The sequence below is a fragment of the Cibotium barometz genome, chromosome 17, assembly GCF_041138505.1.
Source record: "Cibotium barometz isolate CiBa-2024 chromosome 17, ASM4113850v1, whole genome shotgun sequence".
Lineage (NCBI taxonomy): Eukaryota > Viridiplantae > Streptophyta > Polypodiopsida > Cyatheales > Cibotiaceae > Cibotium > Cibotium barometz.
This window is the reverse complement of record NC_141062.1, coordinates 2,954,556-2,977,659: the sequence shown is the minus strand read 5'-3', so window position 1 is coordinate 2,977,659 and position 23,104 is coordinate 2,954,556. Positions and strand designations below refer to the sequence as shown.

General features: G+C 39.3%; 1 protein-coding gene across 1 annotated transcript; it reads left to right on the top strand.

Moving 5' to 3' along the window:
- Positions 1-16,707: 16,707 nt before the first annotated feature.
- LOC147629588 (endoglucanase 11-like) lies at positions 16,708-22,892 on the top strand. Its single transcript, XM_086811920.1, has 12 exons — positions 16,708-16,926; positions 17,043-17,258; positions 17,337-17,537; positions 17,629-17,718; positions 17,815-17,979; positions 18,073-18,199; positions 18,336-18,502; positions 18,600-18,972; positions 20,637-20,758; positions 20,852-21,067; positions 21,336-21,391; positions 22,541-22,892. The coding sequence occupies exons 1-12, from the start codon at positions 16,708-16,710 to the stop codon at positions 22,890-22,892; spliced, it is 2,304 nt and encodes a 767-aa protein (XP_086668046.1).
- Positions 22,893-23,104: the final 212 nt, after the last annotated feature.

The window sequence follows — 23,104 nt, the reverse complement described above, 5'->3', positions numbered from 1 at the left end:
AGCTATGGCAAAATTTTTATAAAAATTATGCATAAAATAATCTCATTCAAAGCATAAAAAGAGGACTTCCTACCATATTCTAGGAATTATCATCCTAGATTAATTGAAAGAATTTCATTACAATCATGGAGAAATTGAATTTTAATATTAGGCATAATGGATAAATTTTTATATCAAAAGTGTTATTTTTACCATTTTTATTTCATGCATAGAAGTATGCATAATGGATAATTTTTTATATCAAAAGTGTTATTCTTACCATTTTTATTTCATGCATAGAAGTATGCATAATGGAAAAATTTTTATATCAAAAGTGTTACTTTTATCATATTGGATTTCATGCATAGAGGTATGCATAAAAGTTGATTATTTTATTATAAAAGTGTGACTTTTATCATAATTGAATTTCATGCATATAGGTATGCATAAAAGATATTCTTTTTATACTAAAAGTGTGATTTTCCTCATAAATGGATTTTATGCTTAACTTAGATGCATAAGAGAAATTTTTTATTCTAAAAGTGTAATTCCTACCAAATTGAATTTATGCATAAGAAGATGCATAAAAGATTGATTTTTTAATTCAAAAGTGTCATTCTCATCTAAAATTGAATTTATGTATAGAAAAATGCATAAAAGATTAAAATTTAATTCAAAAGTGTCATTTTCATTAAAAATGAATTTATGCATAGGAAGATGCATAAAAGATTGATTTTTACTTTGAAAGTATTAATCTCCTTAAATAGAATTTATTCATAAATAAATGTGTAAAGAAATCTTATATCAAATGTAAGAATTCTCTTGTATTCTATAAATAGATAAGAGATATGATAGGATGTGATAAGAGGCGTGATAAGATGCTTATGAAATAAGTTAGGAGGTGATAAGAGATGTGATAAGAGGTGTGATAAGAGGTGATAAGATGCTTATGAAATAAGTTAGAAGGTGATAAGATGAATTAAGATGTGTATGGGGGGATGAGGTAAGAAGTGTATGTGATAGGATAAGATGTATATGGGTTGTGATAGGGCGAGAATGGATGTGATGTAAAAGATTAGATGTGAAGGTATATGGGGTTATATAAATGAGAATGTGGAAATGGATGTATGTATGTGGATGTGTGGATGTGGAGATGGGAGTGTGGATGTATGAACGTGAAAATGGATATATGCATGAAGATATATATGCATAGATGTGAATGTGGATGTAGATGTGGATGTATAGATGTGAATGGATGTGGATGTATAGATGTGAATGGGAATGTGGATGTGGATGTATGTGAATGTGGATGTAGATGTGGATGTATAGATGTGAATGTGGAATGTGGATGTGGATGTATGTGAATGTGAATGTGGATGTGGATGTATGTGAATGTGAATGTAGATGTGGATGTATAGATGTGAATGTGGAATGTGGATGTATGGGAATGTGGATGTGGATGTATGTGAATGTGAATGTGGATGTGGATGTATGTATGTATGTGGATGTAGATGTGGATGTATGGATGTGTATGTATGAATGTGGATATGGGATGTGGATGTATAAATGAGGATGTGAAAATGGAGGTAAGCATGTAGATGTGGATGTATGGATGTGAATGTGGATGTGGATGTGGATGTATGGATGTGGATATGGATGTGAATATATGATATGTGATGTGAAGGAATTTGAAGTGAAGAGATGGAAAATGAGGTGATTGGATGAGTACACATATAAATGGAATGTGGAATAAGTAATGTGGATTAATGAGGAACAATGTGGAAAAATGAGAGTTAATATAGAAACTGTATTTGTAAACTGTTTGTAAATGCTGTTTGTAAATGGCTGTTTTATGTCAAGAATGCTGGGGAAGCATTTTGACCGTCTTGTGATTAAGGTCGTGGAGACCTAACTGATAAAGTTGCAACTGCTGACGGAGAGTCAATGGAGGACGTCTCGCGTAGCAAGGTCGACCGAGGTCTTGACCAGCCTCGGTTCGATTAAAATGGTGAGCTTCCGGTACGGTGGATGAGGGACCAAGGAAGCGGCCTATGAGTGAAGCGCTAGGTCACCTGCGAAGGATCCTAGAGGGTGCTGACCATACGGTGCTCGGGCTCTGGGTCGCCTAGGATACCCACGCGTGCGTCGAGGAAGATATTGGAACAAGGAGTAAGAGTTGTTTTGTGAAACCGGGCATGGATCTGGTTGACTGACCTTGCTGGTCCTCAACGGATGAGTCCATGGCTCTTTTATATGGATCTGTTGGTTGATCTTGCTGATCTTCAACGAGAGTCCATCTTGATAAATGATTATATTGCCGAGTATTATGGGCTAGGAACTATGGAAACGGCCTCTGTGTGGACAGGTGGTGAGCGTTCTAGTTGCCAATGATGCCATAGATACTATGATGAAGGAATGATGGGAAATTATGAATCAACTGGATAAATTGGAAGATTGTGATCAATGGTACTATGGTTTCATTAAAGGATTGTTTTAAAGTTAGCTGATGCTAAGAAAAAGGCAATTTTCATATTGGGTGTGTAAGTGGTGTGGCTAGTTTTATGTTTGCATGAATTTCCGGCTAGGGGGCCTTGGAACTCTTTTCCTTGGTACCCGGGACAAAACCTAACCAAATTCCAAATTGGATCCCATCACTACAGTGGTTGGGCGGTTGGCTAACCCATGGGATCGGATGGGGTTAGGCTGGACTGATGGATCCGTAAATCGAGACTCAATTTCTGTTATTACGATAGATAAAGTAAATCCCGGATAGTAATTGTTCTATGGATAGGAATCAACGGCTGTGCCTCCTTGGTGGGGAAAAAAGCGTTGATCCCAATGATCCAAGTGCAAGTTTCTTCCCTGATTTGACCAAGTACCGTTAAAGGTGCAGTCAGATCAGTTGATCCGTAATGATCTTGACTACGTTAGAGTAAAGAGTTATCCTGGTGGAATTGCCCATGCTTTCCGGGTAAAGGAAGTTTTTCCGGTTTCGGTTTTGGACAAACCGACGGATTAGTCTCTTGTCCGGATATCCGTGGGCGAGGCCCCGAGTGTGAGACCCCTGTCCGCGCGAGAAGTGCTACTTCCGCTGCTAGTACCCGAATCCGTTGCTCGGTGGGAACAGGGGGACCTCACACCTCAATTCCAAGAAAGTATCTCAGTTCACCAAGGTCTTTCATGTCAAATTGCCCACTCAATGCTTTCTTGACATGCATCACATCTGCACCATGATCACTTGTGATAATCAAGTCATCCACATAGATGACAAGTAAAACAATCCCATGATCTATTTTCTTCAGATAGAGTGAAGAATCCATTGTAGAAATCTGAAAACCAAGAGAGATAAGATATCTGCTCATCTTATCACTCCAAGCACGAGGTGCTTGCTTCAAACCATATAATGCCTTTTTCAATCTGCATACATGAGTGGGATACTTTGGGTGTACATAACCTTGTGGCTGTGCCATATACACTTCCTCTTTTAGATCACCATTTAGAAATGTATTTTTGACATCCATTTGATGCATTTCCCAACCATTAGCTGCAGCCATAGCAATGACTGCTCTCACTGTTCCCATCTTTGCCACTGGACTAAATGTTTCATCATAGTCCAAACCTTGGGTTTGTGCATAACCCTTAGCTACCAATCTTGCTTTATGTCTTTCAATGGAACCATCAGACTTGCACTTCACTTTGTAAACCCATTTACAACCAATAACATTTTTGTCCTGTGGTAATGCAACCAAGTCCCATGTGTCATTATGAACCAATGCGTCCATCTCAACATCCATTGCTTTCTCCCATACATGCTTTCCAATAGCTTCTGTATAGCATGTAGGTTCCACATGCTTCACCATAGATGTCATATATGCATAGTGCATAGAAAAATCATGGTAACTGGATATTTGACCCTTTGGGATCTCTGCAATGCATGCGGATCACTCTGAACACCTGTCACTCTCTAGCATGTGGTGGCACATATCTATCTTGCCTTGCACCAGGTGTGCGTAAAACAGGTATGCCAAGTTCCTCATCCAAACTCTCTGAATTGGACAACTCATAACCTGTAATTCCAATTCCTTCAACGTTCTTCTTTCCTTTGTCCACAGCACTACTCCCAGTGCTCAGACTCTCATGCCTCAAACGTCCTGACCATGGACGTACAGTACTACTCTCAGCCTCTGCTGAGAGTAGCTGACCCATACATAGAAGTAGAGCTAGAACTTTCTTGTGGCAAGTTCACAGGCACATCTGCTTCAAGTGACTCAATGACACCCTCATCCTTTGCTTTGTACCAACTAGCAAGCTCATCAAACACCCCATCTCGTGAGATAACCACTTGTCTAGTTTGTGGATTGTAACATTTGTATGCCTTTCGATCCTGTGTATATCCAACAAATACACACTTCTCTGCCTTAGGATCTAACTTCCTCCTTCTTTCATCAGGCACATGTACATAAGCTATGCATCCAAATACTTTGAGGAGTCCAATGTCTGGCCTATAACTTGTAAGCCGCATCTCTGGCGTACTTCCATGAATGGCTACTGTAGGTGTTTTATTCAGTATATACACCACAGTAGCACAAGCTTCTGCTGCCCAATAATAATCTGGCATGCTCTTTTCATTAAGCATTTCCCTGGCCACTTCACATATGACTCTATTCTTTCTCTCAGCCACACCATTTTGCTGAGGTGTATACCTGCAAGTCAATTGTCTTCTTATGCCATGCTTTCTCAAGAAATGCTCAAAAGCATTTGAGGTGTATTCACCACCTCCATCTGTCCTCAAACATTTAATCCAACAGCCATATTGCTTCTCTGCAAAAGCTTTGAAATCCATAAACTTTTCCAACACTTCACTTTTCTCTCTGAGAAAGTATATCCATGTCATCCTGCTAAAATCATCTATGAATGTCACATAATATAAACTACCTTTGATAGATGGGTTTTGTGCAGGACCCCATACATCGCTATGTACTATCTCAAGTGGCCTGCTACTCATATTTCCTTCTCTAGGAGACCGCAACCTTGCCTGCTTTCCAAACTGACAGGCTTCACAAACATGCATATTCCCATCATACTTGAATCTAGGCAGCCCACTGACTCATGCCTCTTGTCTGCATGTTCTTTAACCTTTGTATATTGACATGTCCAATCCTCTTATGCTACATATCAATGTCCTGTACCACATTCCTGCTTTTAGAGAACATGGCTGATTTTAACTCAGGAATTCCAGCATCCAGCTTAAACAACCTGCCTTCTTTCTTGCCTTTAGCAATGACTCTACATCCATGTTTGAAATCCTCTACAAAGCAACCATGCTCGTTGAAACAAACCTGTAATCCTTGTTCCTCCATTTGACCAACTGAGGCCAAGCTTTTTGTGATAGAAGGCACATACAATACATCTGACATAGATTTTGTTTGACCATTGTGCATAACCAATGGTACACTTCCAACATGTGTAATGGCATTGTCCGTCAGGTCTTCTTGCTCCATGTGAGCAACATGTTTCAATGTTTTGCTGATAGTTCTTTTGGGATTTTGATGTTTATCTTGTATCATTATGCAATGCAAACCCAAATCTATGCGGGAGGTCTTACCTCTTGCGTTATTCTGGACAAGGGCAGTGTCTGATCCCATTTTTACACTCATGCAATGTGCCGAATACATAATGCGTATAGCATTCATTCTAATGCACATTCCCAAATGCAACTCAAGTTGTGAATAATCTTGAATTTGAGTGAGATTTACAGGCATTAACCAAGGGTTAAATGTAAAATGATGATTATCACAATTTTATCAGCATATTTTTACCAGAAATTACATTAAATCAAGGGTAACCAATTTTTACGGAATGGTTGGAGTATCAAACCAACTCCGAATTGCAATCTGAAGTTATAAGGATCTGTATCAGATACGTAATGGTTAATTTGAACCCTCAATTGTACCAAAATATAGTGATTAGCACTGATTAATCATTGATTAGCAAATTAATCCATTGTTTTGTGTGCAGAAAACAGAGTATGTGGGGAGTCCAAATCTGATGCCTTAGACTTCAAATGAGCTCAAATGCTTTCAAGGACATCAATAGCAATGAGTCTAGTAGAGGATTAAGCCAATAAACACAAGATTTGACCAAATATTGAATGCTTAATCTCTGTTTTACCAAAGTCACCTGGCAGATTTGATGAAGAGCTTGGATCTCACTGTAGACTTGATCAAATTGAATTTTGACTTCACCAGCTTGTAGAGCATGCTTGAAAACCCCTGCGATTTCTCCTTTGTCCGGCGACGGTTTGCTGCGTTGTTTCGACTGGCTGGAGCACAAGGTTATGGCTAGCTAGGGTTAAAAGGTTTTGTCCTAATGTTGAGTGTGCAAGGAGCTAGAGCTCCTCCACCAACTGGGGGTACAGAGGTGAGTTGAAAAATAACTAAAAATTTGATTAATTTTTAATTATCTACTAATTCTAATTAACTAGATAATGGGCTCATAAACTTGATGGATTCTAGGCATGGCTCTGATACCATGTTGAAATTAGAGCAATGTGATGAGCTATGGTGGATCAAATACTAGAATCAACATCATTAACAAAGTGACCCAGATTTCTCTCTACCCTTTGAGGTAGTAACTGGTGCCAGTGGTTTTGCCCTGGGAGGCGCACTCATACACGAAGGTCATGCAGTGGCCTATGAATCCCAAAAACTCAGAATGCATGAGAGAAATTATGATGTCCACCACGACCTGGAGCTACTTTCGGTACTCTATGCACTGAAGTTGTGGGGGAGACATTACCTACTGGGTCAAAGATTCACTTTGATGTCAAATCATTAGAGCTTAAAGTGGATCTTCACTCATCAAAAGGATCTCAACATGCACCAAAGAAGGTGGATGCAGACCCTGCAGGAATTTGATTTTGAAATCAAGTACCGTCCAGGCAAAGAAAATGTGGTAGCAGATGCCCTCAGTAGAGCAGAAAAGCCTCCTTGCTTGTAATCACAGTGGTATCAAATCCATTGATTAATGAAGCAAGAGAGAAGATCATGGAGGATAGATTCTTTGGTCCTATTTCTACCCTACTTATGCAGGAAAGCAAAACTCCTCATCAGGAGTTGAACCAAGTTCAAGGGTACGGCCTGGATGATGGAATTTTGTATTATAAAAGCAGGCTATGCATTCCCAATGATCAGGAAACTAAAGGTAAAATTTTGAATGAAGCCCATGACAGACTTATTGCAGGACATCCAGGTTTCATCAAGACCTACATGTCTATGAAGAAAAGCTTCTTTTGGCCTGGTCTAAAAAAGGATGTACTTAATCATGTACGTCAATGCCGGAATTATCAAAAAGTCAAAGCAGAAAGAGTAAAAATGCCTGGGAAGTTACATCCATTAGACATCCCCCAGATGAAGTGGGAATGCATCATTATGGATTTTATTATTGGACTACCTTCAGTGCAATCAGGTTACAACTCCATCTTCATGGTAGTTGATAGACTAACCAAAGTTGCCCATCTGATTCTAGTAAAAGAAACCTAAACTACAGTGGATGTAGCCAGATTGTTCCTCAAGAAAATCTTCAGATTGTATGGCCTACCCAAGAGAATAGTAAGTGATCGAGATCCCAAGTTCATGTCAAGATTTTGGACTGCATTTTTTGAAGTAGTAGGAACTTTCTTGGATCTCAGCACAGCTTACCACCCCGAGACCGATGGTCAAACAGAAAGGGTGAACCAAGTAATCGAAGATATACTACTTCGATCATGCTGTGGCAGGGAACCCAAGAAGTGGCTAAGCTATCTGCACCTAGTTAATTTTGCCTACAATGCCTCTTATCACCGAAGCATCGGGATGAGCCCTTTCAAAGCTCTGCACATGGACAAGACTGCCTAGCACCATTAACTTGGTCTGACCCATTGATTAGGGTCGAGATGTCCAGACAGATGCTTAAGACATGGAGCAGCAGATGCAGTCAATCCGCAAAGATTTAAGAGCTGCCCACCAAGATAGACAGAAGTAGTATGTAGATAAGAAGAGGTCAGATAGAAAGTTCAAAGAAGCATATATGGTCTTCATTCGTGTATGCCCCAAAAGAAGTTCTTTATCTCTTGGGAAGTACAAGAAGTTCTTTATCTCTTGGGAAGTACAAGAAGTTATCCCCCAGATATTGTGGGCCATATCTAATTACAAAGAAAGTAGGTGACTTAGCCTATGAACTTCTTCTACCTCCTCATCTCAAAGTACATAATGTATTTCATGTCAGCCTACTTAAGAAGTATGTACCAAGCCCGATTCATGTGCTTAATGAATGAACTCTTAACTTCTTCAACCCAAGGGCTGATGGAACTCCAACCTGAAGAAATACTTGATGTTCGAGAAAAGGTTCTCAGGAACAAAATTCTTAGTCAAATGGAAGTTCTATCCTTTTGAAGATGCCACCTGGAGAAAGAAGCCGAACTGATGCGGGATTATCCCCAGTTTGTGAGATGAGGACATCTCACTTTTTTTAAGTGGGAGAGAATGTAAGATTCCTTCCCAGTCCTCAAGATGTCCAGTACATTCCCCTATAATCAATCCCCTTTTCAGAATAATAAAAGATCTTGTTTCTACCTGTTTTGGCCTAGAGAGAGAAAATATTATAGAGAGAGATAACTCAGTTTTTAGATATATTTGGATGGATAAATATCCTTTCTTATTAAAATAAATTTTCCCAAAACAGAAGTTTAAAAATAATTTCCTAAGGTGCATTAGAAATAAATTATAATCTGCTAAAAAGACGACAGCCTAAGGGTCCAGATTTTTTGAAAATTTTAGATTAAGGTTATGAGGGGCCAATCACATTAATCCAAATGTAGGGAGGAGATAAATTGAAGAAATAAAGAAACCCCCCCCCAAAAAAATTGAGTAAATACTCACATAAGATGAAGAGTGGACTAAGGACCAAAATGAAATACTAAAAAAATAAATTTTCGACACCTCAGAGTGGGGATTCCCCCTCATGAAAGAGGCACCTATTTTATATGTGTGGAGGAGTTTTAAACTCTCAAATAATGAGATATTTCATCTCTCCTCTCTCCTCTCTCCAAAAAGTAAGCTGAACTAACCCAAAAAGTAAACTGAACTGACCCAAAAATGGTCAAAAATTCAAGTCTAGTTCCAAAAAGTAAGCTGAACTGACCCAAAATGGTCAAAAACTGACCAAACTAATCTAGAAAATTCTAGAATCAGTTTGCTTGGTTAGAGGCTCACTTTTTCCTATAAATAGAAGCCTCCCCCTTTGTAAAAGCTTAATAGTGTTTATGCACTGTTACTCTACTCCTCCCCAGAGCCAAAAACATTGAATTCACTTGTTTTTTTACTAATTCTTCTACAAAGAATTGGTGGCCACTCTTGATCCAAACAAGAGTAGAACCCTCAATCCAAACAAGAGTAGAACCCTCAATCCCTCAAGCCAAAGGAAAGCTCACAAAACTCCATGTAAGTTAAAAATTCTACTTTCTTTTATTTCTAATCTATGGTTTTCTAAATTCTTTGCTTTTTAATGTGAATATGGATGTTAAGCCTTGATGAAAAGGCTTCCCCCTTCTCTTCATTAAGAATTTCAGCCTTTCTTTATCCTAAAATGAGTAACAAATAAATTGAGTTGAACTTTTCCTATTGATTAGATTAGAATGCTTTATTTTATCTTGGGATAAATTTGAAAGTAAATTTAGAATGTGAAAATTGAGAAATGGTGAGCCATACAAAGGAGGTTATGGCAAAAGTTTTTGAAATTTTGTGGAAATAAGTCTTATCTTTATCTTATTCAAAACGAATAATTCCCACCGTTTGTGCATTCTAAAAGAAATTCTTTTTATTTTAAAAGTGTTATTCCTATTTTATGCATAAATAGATGCATAAAAGGATTTTCTTTTATATAAAAGTGTTATTTTCATTAGATTCAATTTCTATGCATAGAAAGATTCATATTGGATATTTTTTATTATAAAAGTGTTATTTTCATTAGATTTAATTTCTATGCATGGAAAGATGCATAAAAGAAATTTTTTTATTATAAAAGTGTTACTTTTATTAGATTTAATTTCTATGCATGGAAAGATGCATAAAAGAAAATTTTTTAATTAAAAAAGTGTTACTTTCATTAGATTTAAATTCTATGCATGGAAAGATGCATAAAAGAAATTTCTTTTTATTTTAAAAGTGTTATTTCTATTAAATTGATTTTATGCATAAAAGGATTTTCTTTTATTTAAAAGTGTTATTTCCATTGAAGTTAGATTTTATGCATAAATAGATGCATAATGAATTTTTATATCAAAATTAGAGTTCTCTTTAATTCTATGTTTAATTTCGACGAGTATTTGATAAATAAATAAGTAAATACTCTAAGAGAGAAATTTCTATCATTTTATATTCACTCGGATTCTATAATGAGAAAATTCAAAAAATTTATCGAAGTCAGAATTTTAGATAAATGATTAATTTATTCCTCATCAAAATTCGTGATTAGTTTAGAAATCAGTTAAGTGAATATTCAATTAATAAAATTTAGTAAAATAGTAATTGAAATATCACTCCCTTTTTTGAGAAAGATAGTTCAGGAAGAACCTTATCAGATTCAAAACTTGAATCAGACTATGACCAAGACCAAACTCTTTCATCAGTTTCAAGGAAAGACGATGTGACCAGTTCATGAAAATTCACTCAAATCTCCCACCAAATCTGAAACTAAAATGAGACCCTTTGAATTGATTTGAGGATCAAGGTTACAGAATTTGAGGAATTGTGTTTTGGAATTCAGACCTACGATCAAGAAGTTTGGGGGACGCAGATTTAAGATATACTCATTGTATTTAAAAGAAAATCAAAACTAAAAACTTGCATAGAAACCCTCTTTTCTTAAAGGACTGTCTTACGCCAGAATGCTAGAGGGAGCATTTGGTATATGTGTTGTTCTAAGTGAAGTTCGGTTGCAAGAGCTGGCGGGGAGTGTTCAAGGGACAGTTCACGTGGCAAAGCCTCTTGCCTCGATATGGTTAAAATGGTGCGCTTCCTGTATGATGGACGAGGGCCAACGAAGCGGTCCCTGAGTGAAGTGCCAGGACACCTAAGGAGGATCCTAGAGGGTTCTGACCAGGCGATGCATGGGCTCACGATGCCGAGGACACCCATGCGTATGTTGAGGAAGATATTGTATGATGGACCAATGTTTATTGTAATCTATTACTGGATCTCATTGGTGTTGAGACCAGCTGGTCTCAACGGAGAGTCCAGAGTGATACTGTTTTTGTTGAGAAACAAGGATTGAAAGGAAATTTTGAGTTATGACATCTGTAACCAATAATTGTAACTGGATTGTTTTATAGTTAAAGTTTCAAAGAAGAGGAGTGTATGCGTATCTATATTCTAAAGCAAAAGTTAAAAAAGGCATTCAATTATGGGTGGGTGAGTACTTGTTTGGTGTTCTACCAATTCCAGTGGTGGTTGGGTGGTGGCTAACCCATGGGCCAGATGGGGTTACAGTAGAGTTTTAATAATAAAATTGATTAATAGGAATACGCTTAGAACTCGAGTAGTTAAATAAGCCTGAAGACTTCTCAAATGAATAGATCAACTGTTGTGCCTGATTCAATTAGGAGCGATGTAATTAGTCTGGTTTCATCATGCTTTTCTAAATCGATTAGCCTTTTAGCTAATGTATTATCTGTCAAATGTTCTTGTACTGCAATTCTTAAGCTTGGAACTAGGTATTCCATAGGCATTACTACCTCAACACCATAAGCTAGATAGAAGGGAGTATATCCTGCCGCTAGCTTATACGATGTTCGACATGCCCATAAGGCTGCTGTTAGCTTATGTTCCCAATTTGTTCGACTTGCTTCCAATGTTTTTGTCAGGATAGTATGCAAAATCTTGTTTGTACTCTCCACTTGACCATTAGCCTGACGATAATAAGGTGATGACTTCCAGTGGACTACAAGGAATATAGCAAGTAAGTGATCAATCACCTCATTAATGAAATGTGAACCGTGATCACTGACTAACTCTAATGGGCAGCCGAATCTCAAAATAATTTGCTCATATAATAACTTTGTTGTTGTTTGTGCATCATTTCGCTTATAGGCTTGGCTTTTGCTCCTTTTTGTAAAAAATTTTGTGGCCATGATCACATATCAGGCTTGTGATGGATGCACAACTAGACTAATAGATCCAATAAAATCTATTCCCCATTTCTCAAAAGATTGCCTTACAATAACAGGTAAGTGGCATCCTGTCCCTTTGTTGCGAGATATAAAATTGCTAACATTCTTCCACCTTTCGGTGACAAACAATATGGTGTCCCTAAACAACGTAGGCCACCATAGTCCTGCTTGAAGCACTTTGCAAGCCATAATCTCTCTAGAAAAATGTCCACCCCTGAATGTGCTTTATCCAATATTGTGAGTGACGAACTCATCTTCCCTCACGCATCTCTTTAGGACATTGTCCTTACCTAGCTTGTATAGTTCTCTCGTAACAATTAATTGATAAGGTGCAGCAAGCTTAACAAGCTGTCGCATTTTATCTTTGTTCAAGGGTTGTTCTTATGGAAATCCATACGCTACATAATTGGATATTTCCTCACTCCATAGTTTGAACAAACAAGCATCAGGGCGGTCATCATTAACACCAATTGGGTGCCGGTTCCCCATTTGGAATTCTTAACATATGATCGGTCAACACATGCTATGTCCCTTTCTTATTCGTTATCGTGAAGTCAAATTCCAATAGTAATAGCAACCAGCGTGTGATTCTTCCCGTGGTGCAAGGCTTGTTTACCAAGTATAATAAGGCCTAATGGTCCACAAAGAAAATATTTTTTTTGGCCAATAGGTAATGTCGATACTTCTTTACTGCATAAGCCATGGCGGCCAACCCTTCTCACTCTGTGGTGGTATAATTCACCTTTTCATCATTCGATTTGCAACTAGCAAAGCAAACTAGGTAGTCCAATTTGAACTCACTAGGCTGTGCCAACACACATCCAATAGCAAAGTTTGATGCATAGATATGCACATGAAATATAAGGTCCCAATTAGGTGGTCTTAGAATTGGCGCGCTAGCTAGCGCTTGCTTTAATCTATCATATGCTTCTTCCTGGAATTCTTCAGTCCATTCAAAGACAATGAGTAGCTTATATAATGGCCTGGTGATTTCAGTATAGAAGATTATGAAGCAGCACGGTAATACCTACCGTGGCACATAAATCTTTGCACACCTTTGTAATTAGTGGGGTCTTGGCATCAAAAGGGTTGGACTTGCAAGCTTAGAATTTTGAAATCTTGCAATGACCCTTATATGGAAACATTAAACATTTTCTATGATACTATGGCAAGGGGCATCACTACAAAGGGCCATCATTGCCAAATAGTATCATTTAACTTCATTTCTCATGGTTTTCACTCTTCTATTTATGGATTTTATCATACAAAATGTGTGTGGTAACAACAAGCTGTAAACCAAATTTGGCTTTCAGTTTTGGGATTTTGTTTATGTGTGTTTGATTAATTTGTGGGATATTTTGTTATGTAGCTTTTAATTTTATTTATCTCCATGTGATTGAAGCTACTTCTTGATTTTGATTACATTAGATATTTTGATGTAATCATATTTGTAGCTTAAATTCAACTAGGTAATTTTCCAAATTCCTTTTTAAGTTAGAGTAGATAATTAGTGAGATTTCTATCAATTTTTCGGAGTAGAAAATGTAGTAAGCATTACGGTTTAACTAGTATATATGAAATATGTTTTTTAAATTGCTTTTGAATACGTTCCATTAGAATAAGAAATAAGTGGAGCATCCTTGTTATATTGCGATATAATCTAGTGCAGACTTGTAGCTTCATTAATGTAGGACATTAATAGGTTTTTGATTTGGACTAGAGTAGGGGTACATATAGATTTGGTCAAGGCAAGGCAATGTAACGAAAGGAGTTTAAAAATGACGAGCAAAATCATTCCTACGATGGCCTTGCCAAAGAAAAAGAAATAAATCTTGATGGATAAAATGAGGCCTCAGGGGGCTCACTCATAAATATGTAAGCATAGCACGTGGGTTCAACAGAAGGGGTTTTTTAAGTCCCTTTTTTACACATTTTTTACATACAAAAGAGTATCATTTAAAGGGGGTATTTACATATTGAATAGAAAAAGAGTGTGTTTTATTCATGAAAATTTTACAGATAAGGGGTTTTTTAAATATGCCTTGAATGCACGTGAAATAGAGAGTTTACATATGGTGAACCCCCTGAGAATGACGCTATATAGCCTATATCACTACAATAAAATGAGGGTATAGCAAATGAAAATAGCAGCATTTCTATAAGTACAAGTCTTGAAAAATGTCGAGACTATTTTGCTGTTAGAAACATTGAAACGGGTCACTGCTAGAGCATCATCACAAAATTATGTTTCAAAAATTGGGACAGACTGGGAGGTCATTATAGAACTCCCTAGTCTTTCCCAAGTTCTTAATTAAAATACAAACATAGTATGATAGTAAAACTTGAAAATATAATAGAAAGAAGTGAACACAAAATGGTTTTTATTCATCGATATATATTAGTGGCGACCGGTCACATGTACTTGAGGGGGCCTAGGATTCAATCTACACGCTGGTGAATTGAAGAACGAGAAAGGATTGAGAAATGACATGGCTTTGAAATTAATCTGTTACAATAAGGATGGAACCATCAACATTTAGGGAAGAGAGAGATGTTGATTCTAAACCAAAATAAATTAGAATGTATCTATTTTATGCATGGGCATGCTTTTCAGGCTAAACCCAAGGGCGTCCACTAAACAAAACTAGATAACCTAATCTTGCAACCACCCATATAGCATGTGAGTTCAAATAAAGAGATTTTTTAATTCAAAATTTTAAGGTTAATTTACATAAATACATTTACAGAAAGGGTTTTTTAATCGATTTTGAAAAAATGCTCAAGCCTTATGCATAGATGCTTTATGATTAAGCCTCTATGCATTATGCACTCATTGTGGAAGCATAATACATAGAGGCTTAAGCATAATGCATAGAGACTTAAGACTTAAGCATTATGGCTAAGCCTTATGCATAGAGGCTTAAGCATAAGGCTTTTTGCATAAGGCCCTTATTCTTAAGCCTCTATACATAAAGTGTTAAGGCTTAATCATAAAGCCTCTATATGCATAAGGCTTAAGCATAATTATGCATAAGGCTTAAGCCTTATGCACAAGGGATTAGTGCATGAAGCCTTATGCACTATGTATAGAGGCCTTATGTATAAAGCATCTATGCATAAGACTTAATTATAAAGCCTCTCCGCAAGCATAAGGCCTCTATGCATAAGGCTTAAGGATAAGGGCTTTATGCAGAAGGCTTAAGCCTACAGAAGGGAAGCCTCTATGCATAAAGCTTTGAGGCTTAAGCATAAAGCCTCTATGCATAAGGCTTAAGCATAATTTTTAAGCCTTATGCATAAAGGCTTCATGCATGAAGCCATAATGCTTAAGACTCATGCATAGAAGCCTGCTGTAAAGGTAAGACCACTCCATCTATGCAAGAGGCTTTGCATGCGTGTAGCTTTTTGCATGCGGCTTAAGCATTATGGCTTTTATGCATAAGCCTTATGCATAGAGGCTTTGTATAAAGCTCATAAATAGAGGCTTTGAATAGAGGCGGCACATGAAGCTTGTGAAGACTCTTTACATGAGGCTTTACAATCATGTCTCATATTCATAATTTTATGTATTGTGTAGGCAACCATGTCTTCTCCTCCTTGACATTCAATTCCAATTGATCCTTTTCAAGATCCAAATGTTGCGTAGCTACTCTCCATCGTCAATCAACATTATTGGCATCACGGATGGACATAGCTGACGCATACATAGGTATATTTTTATGTTTATATGGCTTTGTATGTTCTCCCTCTCTTTTTCTGTTTATGGATTGAGTATCTCTCTTTATGCATCCTTATGTGCCGCAGCTTTTTTTTCTGGTTTATTTTCGATACTGAATAGCGTTCAACGAAATTTCACTGCTAATAACGTTGGAGAGCAGTGGTCCCATTGAGCGAATATAGTAGCGTCTATAACAACAAAATGACCCCAACATTTGCCAAGTCTTGTAGTTATAATAATGCTACTAAAAACAATACTATACTGCCATTTTGTTGTATAGTGGAAGTACATTATATATTTAGCCATGTGAATACATGTCATTTGTGTCGCTTAACAATGTCATTTATAGCAACACAATGACAATGGCACTCCTAGCGTGTCGCTTAATGACAACCGTAGTATTTTATTTACATTTATCAAAAGCCGAGGATTGCATTATATATTGTGTTGCCAAGCGACACCCATAACTTATGTCGATAATTCAATGTCGTTATTCTCTCTCCCCCCCTCTGCTTCCCCCTTTAAGTGGGCTCTTGGGAGGCTCTTGGGTGCATCTTTCATGGTACCTTATTCTTCATGAGCAAGCCTTCTCCTTCTTGTACCGTTTTGGAGTGCCTTTCATAAAGGGCTGTGATATAAAGGTGTCATATTACTGATGTCAACCATATATTCTATGTCGTAGAAATTTAAAAAAAAAAGAGAATAAAAGAGTTGAAGAAGCCGACGACGTCATCAACCGGCTTTATAATCCCCCTGTACGTTTTGACTTGAGAAGGTAACTTACTGTTCTTGTTGGACTAACGGAATGGCGCTTTTGTCATCTAAAAACGACAGGCCGATTATTCTCATCACCTTAATGATGCTGCGTCTCATGATTCCTGCTACTGTGGCCGCCTCCAACTACCCGGACGCACTGGCGAAGAGCCTGCTGTTCCTGGAGGCACAGCGATCCGGCAAGCTGCCGTCAACGCAGAGGGTGGCGTGGCGGGGAGACTCGGCATTGCACGACGGGCAGAACGAGGGAGTAAGTGTAAAAAACTAATCGTGGGCTGCTCAAGTGTTATAAGATTCCTGCCGTAGATTCAAGCTAGTACGAGCTGCGCCTAGGTTGACGAATAGCCGCTTGCTCTGTCACTACAGGTGGACATGCAAGGCGGGTACTACGACGCGGGCGACCACGTGAAGTTTGGGTTTCCGATGGCGTACACGGTGACCATGCTCGCGTGGGGCGTGGTGGAGTACGGGGGGAATGGGCTGAGCGGCAGCGGACAGTTGCAGAATGCGCTGGACGCCATCCGGTGGGGCACCGACTACTTCATCAAAGCACATCCGCAGCCCAACGTGCTATGGGCAGAGGTAGGCCATACATATCTATATATGCTAGCTTAAGCAACGTTAATCGCTTGTTGACAATGTACTCCCGAACTGTTGCAGGTTGGGGATGGGAACTCGGACCATGACTGCTGGCAACGAGCCGAAGATATGACCACCTCCCGCCAGGCTTACCGGCTGGATGCCGGTCACCCTGGCTCCGACCAGGCTGGCGAGACCGCGGCCGCCATGGCCGCTGCTTCCATGGCCTTCCAAAGCACAGACGCTGCCTACTCGCAGACTCTTCTCCAGCACGCAAGAGAGGTCAGTAAACGTACCGGCCATCCCTCCTGATACTGGCATCTAGTCGATGTTAGCGCTTACTAACAAAAGGTCTCGCTTGCATGTTTTCCAGCTCTTCACATTTGCTGACAGTTTCCGAGGAAAGTACGATGACAGCATCACAAATGTAAAGGCCTTTTACGCGTCAGTGAGTGGATACAAAGTAAGGTTGACTTTACAGTAGTAGAGTCGGCTGATGTAGTGTCACAATCGGGAGAGGCTTAGCTAACGCTAATCATGATCAATATAAAATATGCAGGACGAGCTATTGTGGGCTGCAATGTGGCTATATGAGGCCACAGGCGAGGATGCATACCTCGAGTACGTGGTGAATAACGCCTTCTCCATGGGTGGAATAGGATGGAACATGAAAGAGTTTAGCTGGGACGTCAAATACGCAGGCGTTCAGATCTTAGCATCGAAGGTTATATAATCAAGTTGCCTTTGTCAACAAATATAATAATAATAACTGCCTGCCACTCCTGCACTGAAACGTCGAGGTGTCCATACTGGATAGGTTCTGTTGGAAGGTCGAGCTGGCCAGCACGCTGACATATTGAAGCAGTACCAATCCGGAGCACAGTTCTACCTATGCTCTCTGCTTCAGAAGAACTCGGGTGCCGACAACGCTCAAGTGACGCCTGGTGAGAACGTCCTCTAGCTCGATGCAAAGCGTATACATTGGCCAATCCACTCGACCGACGCTTGAGACGTCGCTTATATTGTATAAATGTAGGGTCCCCTAGCATATTGCTAAGTACACTGAAACACTGTCTGTAGGAGGGCTGCTCTTCACTCGCCCTTGGAACAACATGCAATACGTAGCATCCGCAGCGTTCCTTCTTGGTGTCTACTCCGATTATCTCTCTGCAGCAGGCCAGCAGCTGCAATGCCCGGCCGCGAGCTCAGTCCCTCCTTCCCAACTCCTCAACTTGGCCCAGTCCCAAGTAATCTTTATACAAAGATACCCTTTTCTCTTTTTTCCTTTTGAAGAAAGAAAAGTGTTTTATGTATGCCAACCTAGCTCCTTGTTTACCAATGCAGGTCGACTACATCTTGGGGAACAATCCCATGCACATGAGCTACCTGGTTGGTTACGGTGCGAGATATCCCCAGCACGTGCATCACCGAGGGGCGTCTATCGTATCCATCAAGGACAGCCCGGGGTTCGTCACCTGCAAGGGAGGCTACGCAGATTGGTATAGCCGCAATGCTCCCAATCCCAACCTGGTGGTGGGTGCTCTTGTGGGCGGGCCGGATTACGGTGACAACTACGCAGACGACAGAAGCCGCTTCGACCAGTCAGAGCCCACCACGTCCGCCACCGGCCCACTGGTCGGCATTCTGGCCAGGCTTGCGGGCGGCCATCAGGCTGTCGAGCACTTGTCTTTACCGCCTACACGAACTACCCAACCAGGTAGGTACAACCCAGCTTACAATCCGTCTCATTTCATTGCACCATTTGTTCAACTCATATGCACGCTAACCCGCTAGCAGTACGTCTTGATGTATGTATCCTAGGTGTACGAAGATCATTGAGGGTGCCCACGTGAACTTGCCACGACACATTCTTCTGAGAGCACACCTTCCGGTTTGCCGGATGACTATCTTCAATGATGACGGCAACGGAATCGTGCTACATCTCTTCTAGCATTATGCCAAAATAAATCTGGAGTTTTGTGTAGTAAAAAATCCTTTTTCATTTGTGCATTCTACAAGAGGTACCAACCTATACCTAGTTGAAAACAGCACAAATACCATTAGTCCAACAAGAGCAAAAAGTTGCCTCCTTACCTTTTTGTGAGACATGCTTTGTTATTTCCTAGAAACTCCTTTTTTGAACCGAAAATTTTGTATTTCCTCTACAAATGTCTACTACTTCCCATGTGCAATATGCAATATACATGGCCTAATATTTGAGAGCCGTTCTTATATAAATTAGTGATATTTTTCACTCACTTGCAAGCAAGAATTGACAACCAACCAGAGGCCAATCCAATCCATGCATTACTTGTTGCTAGCTGAAATTAGGATAGTACACTTCTTGTATTCAACTTAGTTTTTCTCCTCTTGTGAATTTTATACAACCAATTTCTCAAATATTAAAATTATAGCTTGAAGAAAAGGAAGAGCATGTGCATGTCCAAAGGAACACCTAGAAGGTGTTCAAAAAGCAAAGTGAGAGTAGTAAAGACGATAGATTCATATATTAATTATGATGGCAAATTATCGTCCAAGTCACTGGTCTCTTGCGTTAATGAGTTTTAGGTGATTGAGACTTAGATTAAGATTGTGATGAAAGTTAAGACTCGGATCAAGATGAAGATTATGATTTTGAACAAGATGAAAATTTGAGTGAGAGTGGAAGTGTGAGAGCTAATGAGTTAAGTGTGAGAGTTAAGTGAAAGTGAAAGATCCTTGGAGCTAGAAAGATGCACCCACGTGTCATCTATTATTTAGAGTCTTAGTTAGAAAAGACTTACTTGGTCTATAACTAAATCTATCATGATGTAAATGCATTTTCTCATTTGTGCAAATAGCATTCTCTCTACTCACTTTACAACTCTTTGGTAGCATGTGTAGGTGTTTTTGGGCATGGAGTTGGTTGAGAAGGCATAGCCTCTCTAGTCTCTTTATAACTCCTTGCTCATGTGTAGGTGTGTTTAGGCATGGAGGTTGAGAAGCAATAATCTCTCTAGTCTCTTTTTACAACTCCTTGCTTATGTGTAGGTGTGTTTAGTATGGAGAGTAAGAAGGAATAGTCTTTTCATTCTTCCATGTGTGCTCTGTTTTCTCTCCTCATCTACTCTTCACTTGTGTGAGTGACTACGATGCATTGAAGCATTGATAGCCATACCGAGCCATAACTTCTTCAATTCACACATACCAACCATGACATAAAGAACCACCATGATGTGACAATGTATATGAAATGATCACTAGACATGATGTTGAAGAGCCCCTACTACCACGGTACTCTTTTACTACCAAATCCGGGTAGGAGAAGTTGCAAGTACTCTTGCATGGCCCCAAACCTGGCCGAGCTATTGTGGGCTGCAATGTGGCTATATGAGGCCACAGGCGAGGATGCATACCTCGAGTACGTGGTGAATAACGCCTTCTCCATGGGTGGAATAGGATGGAACATGAAAGAGTTTAGCTGGGACGTCAAATACGCAGGCGTTCAGATCTTAGCATCGAAGGTTATATAATCAAGTTGCCTTTGTCAACAAATATAATAATAATAACTGCCTGCCACTCCTGCACTGAAACGTCGAGGTGTCCATACTGGATAGGTTCTGTTGGAAGGTCGAGCTGGCCAGCACGCTGACATATTGAAGCAGTACCAATCCGGAGCACAGTTCTACCTATGCTCTCTGCTTCAGAAGAACTCGGGTGCCGACAACGCTCATGTAGAATTAGAAGGAGAAGATGCTACAGCCATGCTGGTGTTGCCATGGCTGCAGCATACACGAGAGCGAGAGGGAGAGGGAGAAGGAGACGCGCTCACAGTTGTGAATCGTTGTTATTGATTGATGAGAGAATACATTTATTTATAGTTATTGAGTTGTGCCTCTTCGTGTGTCCGTTCATTGCTCACATGCGTTCACACACATGCGGGCATTATAGCATTAATTCCTACACTCCCCCTTAATGCGAATGTCCGCATAAGGGTAAGTGAGAGCATGCTATGTGTCTAGTGATGTATGTATTGTGAATGCATGACACATGATATATTTTGTTTACATCATGAGTGAACAATTGAATGTGGTGAACTAGGTTAAAAAGTATATGAGTGTTGATGTCGATGTTGATGATGACGAAGACAACTTTAGGTACTCCATTTGAAATAATGACGTCGGTGATGCTTTATAGCCGCAACACTTTTGATTCTCTTTGTGAGCTTGAACCATCCATTGAGCTCTCCCCCTCAAGCACATAAAGGGAATGAAATGTAGTTGCATTTGTACATGTCAAAAGGAAATGAATATATGAGTATGAGTTGAGTTATCATAAATATAGATGTGAAACGATGTTATTTACAAGTGTGTATGTACAATTAAGTTTAATTTGTCTCATCGCTCAGAGGCTGATTCGTTTTCAGCTTGTCGAAGACCAATGTTTAATTTTGGCCTCATGGATGTTGTAGACACTCCAATGGGCTCAATTTGCCTCTTTGGGCATAGTTGTTTCATGCCACTTTGGGCGCTTAGGGTGGACGATTATATCACCCATAATTTTGTTTTAATATCATACCTCGTGGGTGTGGCCAACACTCCAACGGGTTGATGCCTCTTTGGGCTAACTTTTTATTTATCTGTTTGTTTTTTATGTTTTGTTTTTTATTATTATTATTTTTTGGTCATTTGTTTGCCCAGGTCTTATATTAGTGTCCATTGTAGGACGGACATCTTTGGGTCCTTTTACGGGTCACTGCCCATTGGTAGGTCTTTGCTTTTTTGTGGGTCTTTGCCTTTTTGTGGGTCTTTGCCCATTTGTGTTGTTTATTTGTTTGTTTGTTTCTTTTAATTATTATTATTATTATTATTTGTTATCATTTTTGTATAAAATGTCATGTGTGCACGCAAATAGCCTGAAAGAGTAGGCATGTTTGCGCTCACGAATAGCCTGAATGTTTAGGCATGTTCGTGATGTTGAGTAAATTATTAAATAAAATTATTGTTTTATTGCTTGTAAATAAAATATTAACTTTTTTTAAAGTTTATTGTTATTATTGATTTGTGTTAATTGGTTGTTCATAAAAAAAATATTGATTTTTAAGTATTGTGGGTTTTTTTTAAAAAATGAAATAAAATAAAGTTTATAGTTATTGATAGTTTTTTTTTTTAACGGTTTAGTATAGTTAATAAAATTATCTAGGTTAAAGTTATCTATGTTAAAGTTATTTTATAAAAATAAAAATAAAAAAAAAGTTATTGTTAGTTGTTGGTTATTGTTTTTTTTTTAATAAATAAAATTGGCAGCCGGCTTCACCTTGTGACGACGTGGTCGGGCTCCACAAGCCTTCAGGAGAGGGAGAGTCGCTGCAAGGTGGAGGAGGCAAAAACATGGAAACCCAGGTGGGCTGCACAACGAGCGGTGGCAGAGGCAGCTTTTCGAAAAAAAACTGGAAAAAAGAAAATAAAAATCACACAGCTGCATGCTATGGTGGGCAACGCCAACGATGGCAGAGGCGCTTTGGCGGTTTGGAGCAGGCGAACAAGAGCGCGCAGAAAGGAATGGGATGCTGCGCAGGCTAGCGTGGGCGTCAACGCTAGGTACCGAGCCCACACAGGCGCACCAGGAGGAGGCGATAGCAGTTGGTGGCGATGCTGAAGGTTTGTGAGAGAGCAGCGAAGGTTTGTGCTGAAGGCTCTGATACCATGTAGAATTAGAAGGAGAAGATGCTACAGCCATGCTGGTGTTGCCATGGCTGCAGCATACACGAGAGCGAGAGGGAGAGGGAGAAGGAGACGCGCTCACAGTTGTGAATCGTTGTTATTGATTGATGAGAGAATACATTTATTTATAGTTATTGAGTTGTGCCT

What these genes read in the sequence shown, in the direction of transcription:
- LOC147629588 (XM_086811920.1), top strand. Translation starts at nt 16,708, where the DNA reads ATGGCGCTTTTGTCATCTAAAAACGACAGGCCGATTATTCTCATCACC. An exon ending in ACGACGGGCAGAACGAGGGA is followed by an intron (nt 16,927 to 17,042) that starts GTAAGTGTAAAA and finishes CTGTCACTACAG; the next exon opens with GTGGACATGCAAGGCGGGTA. An exon ending in CAACGCTCAAGTGACGCCTG is followed by an intron (nt 18,200 to 18,335) that starts GTGAGAACGTCC and finishes CACTGTCTGTAG; the next exon opens with GAGGGCTGCTCTTCACTCGC.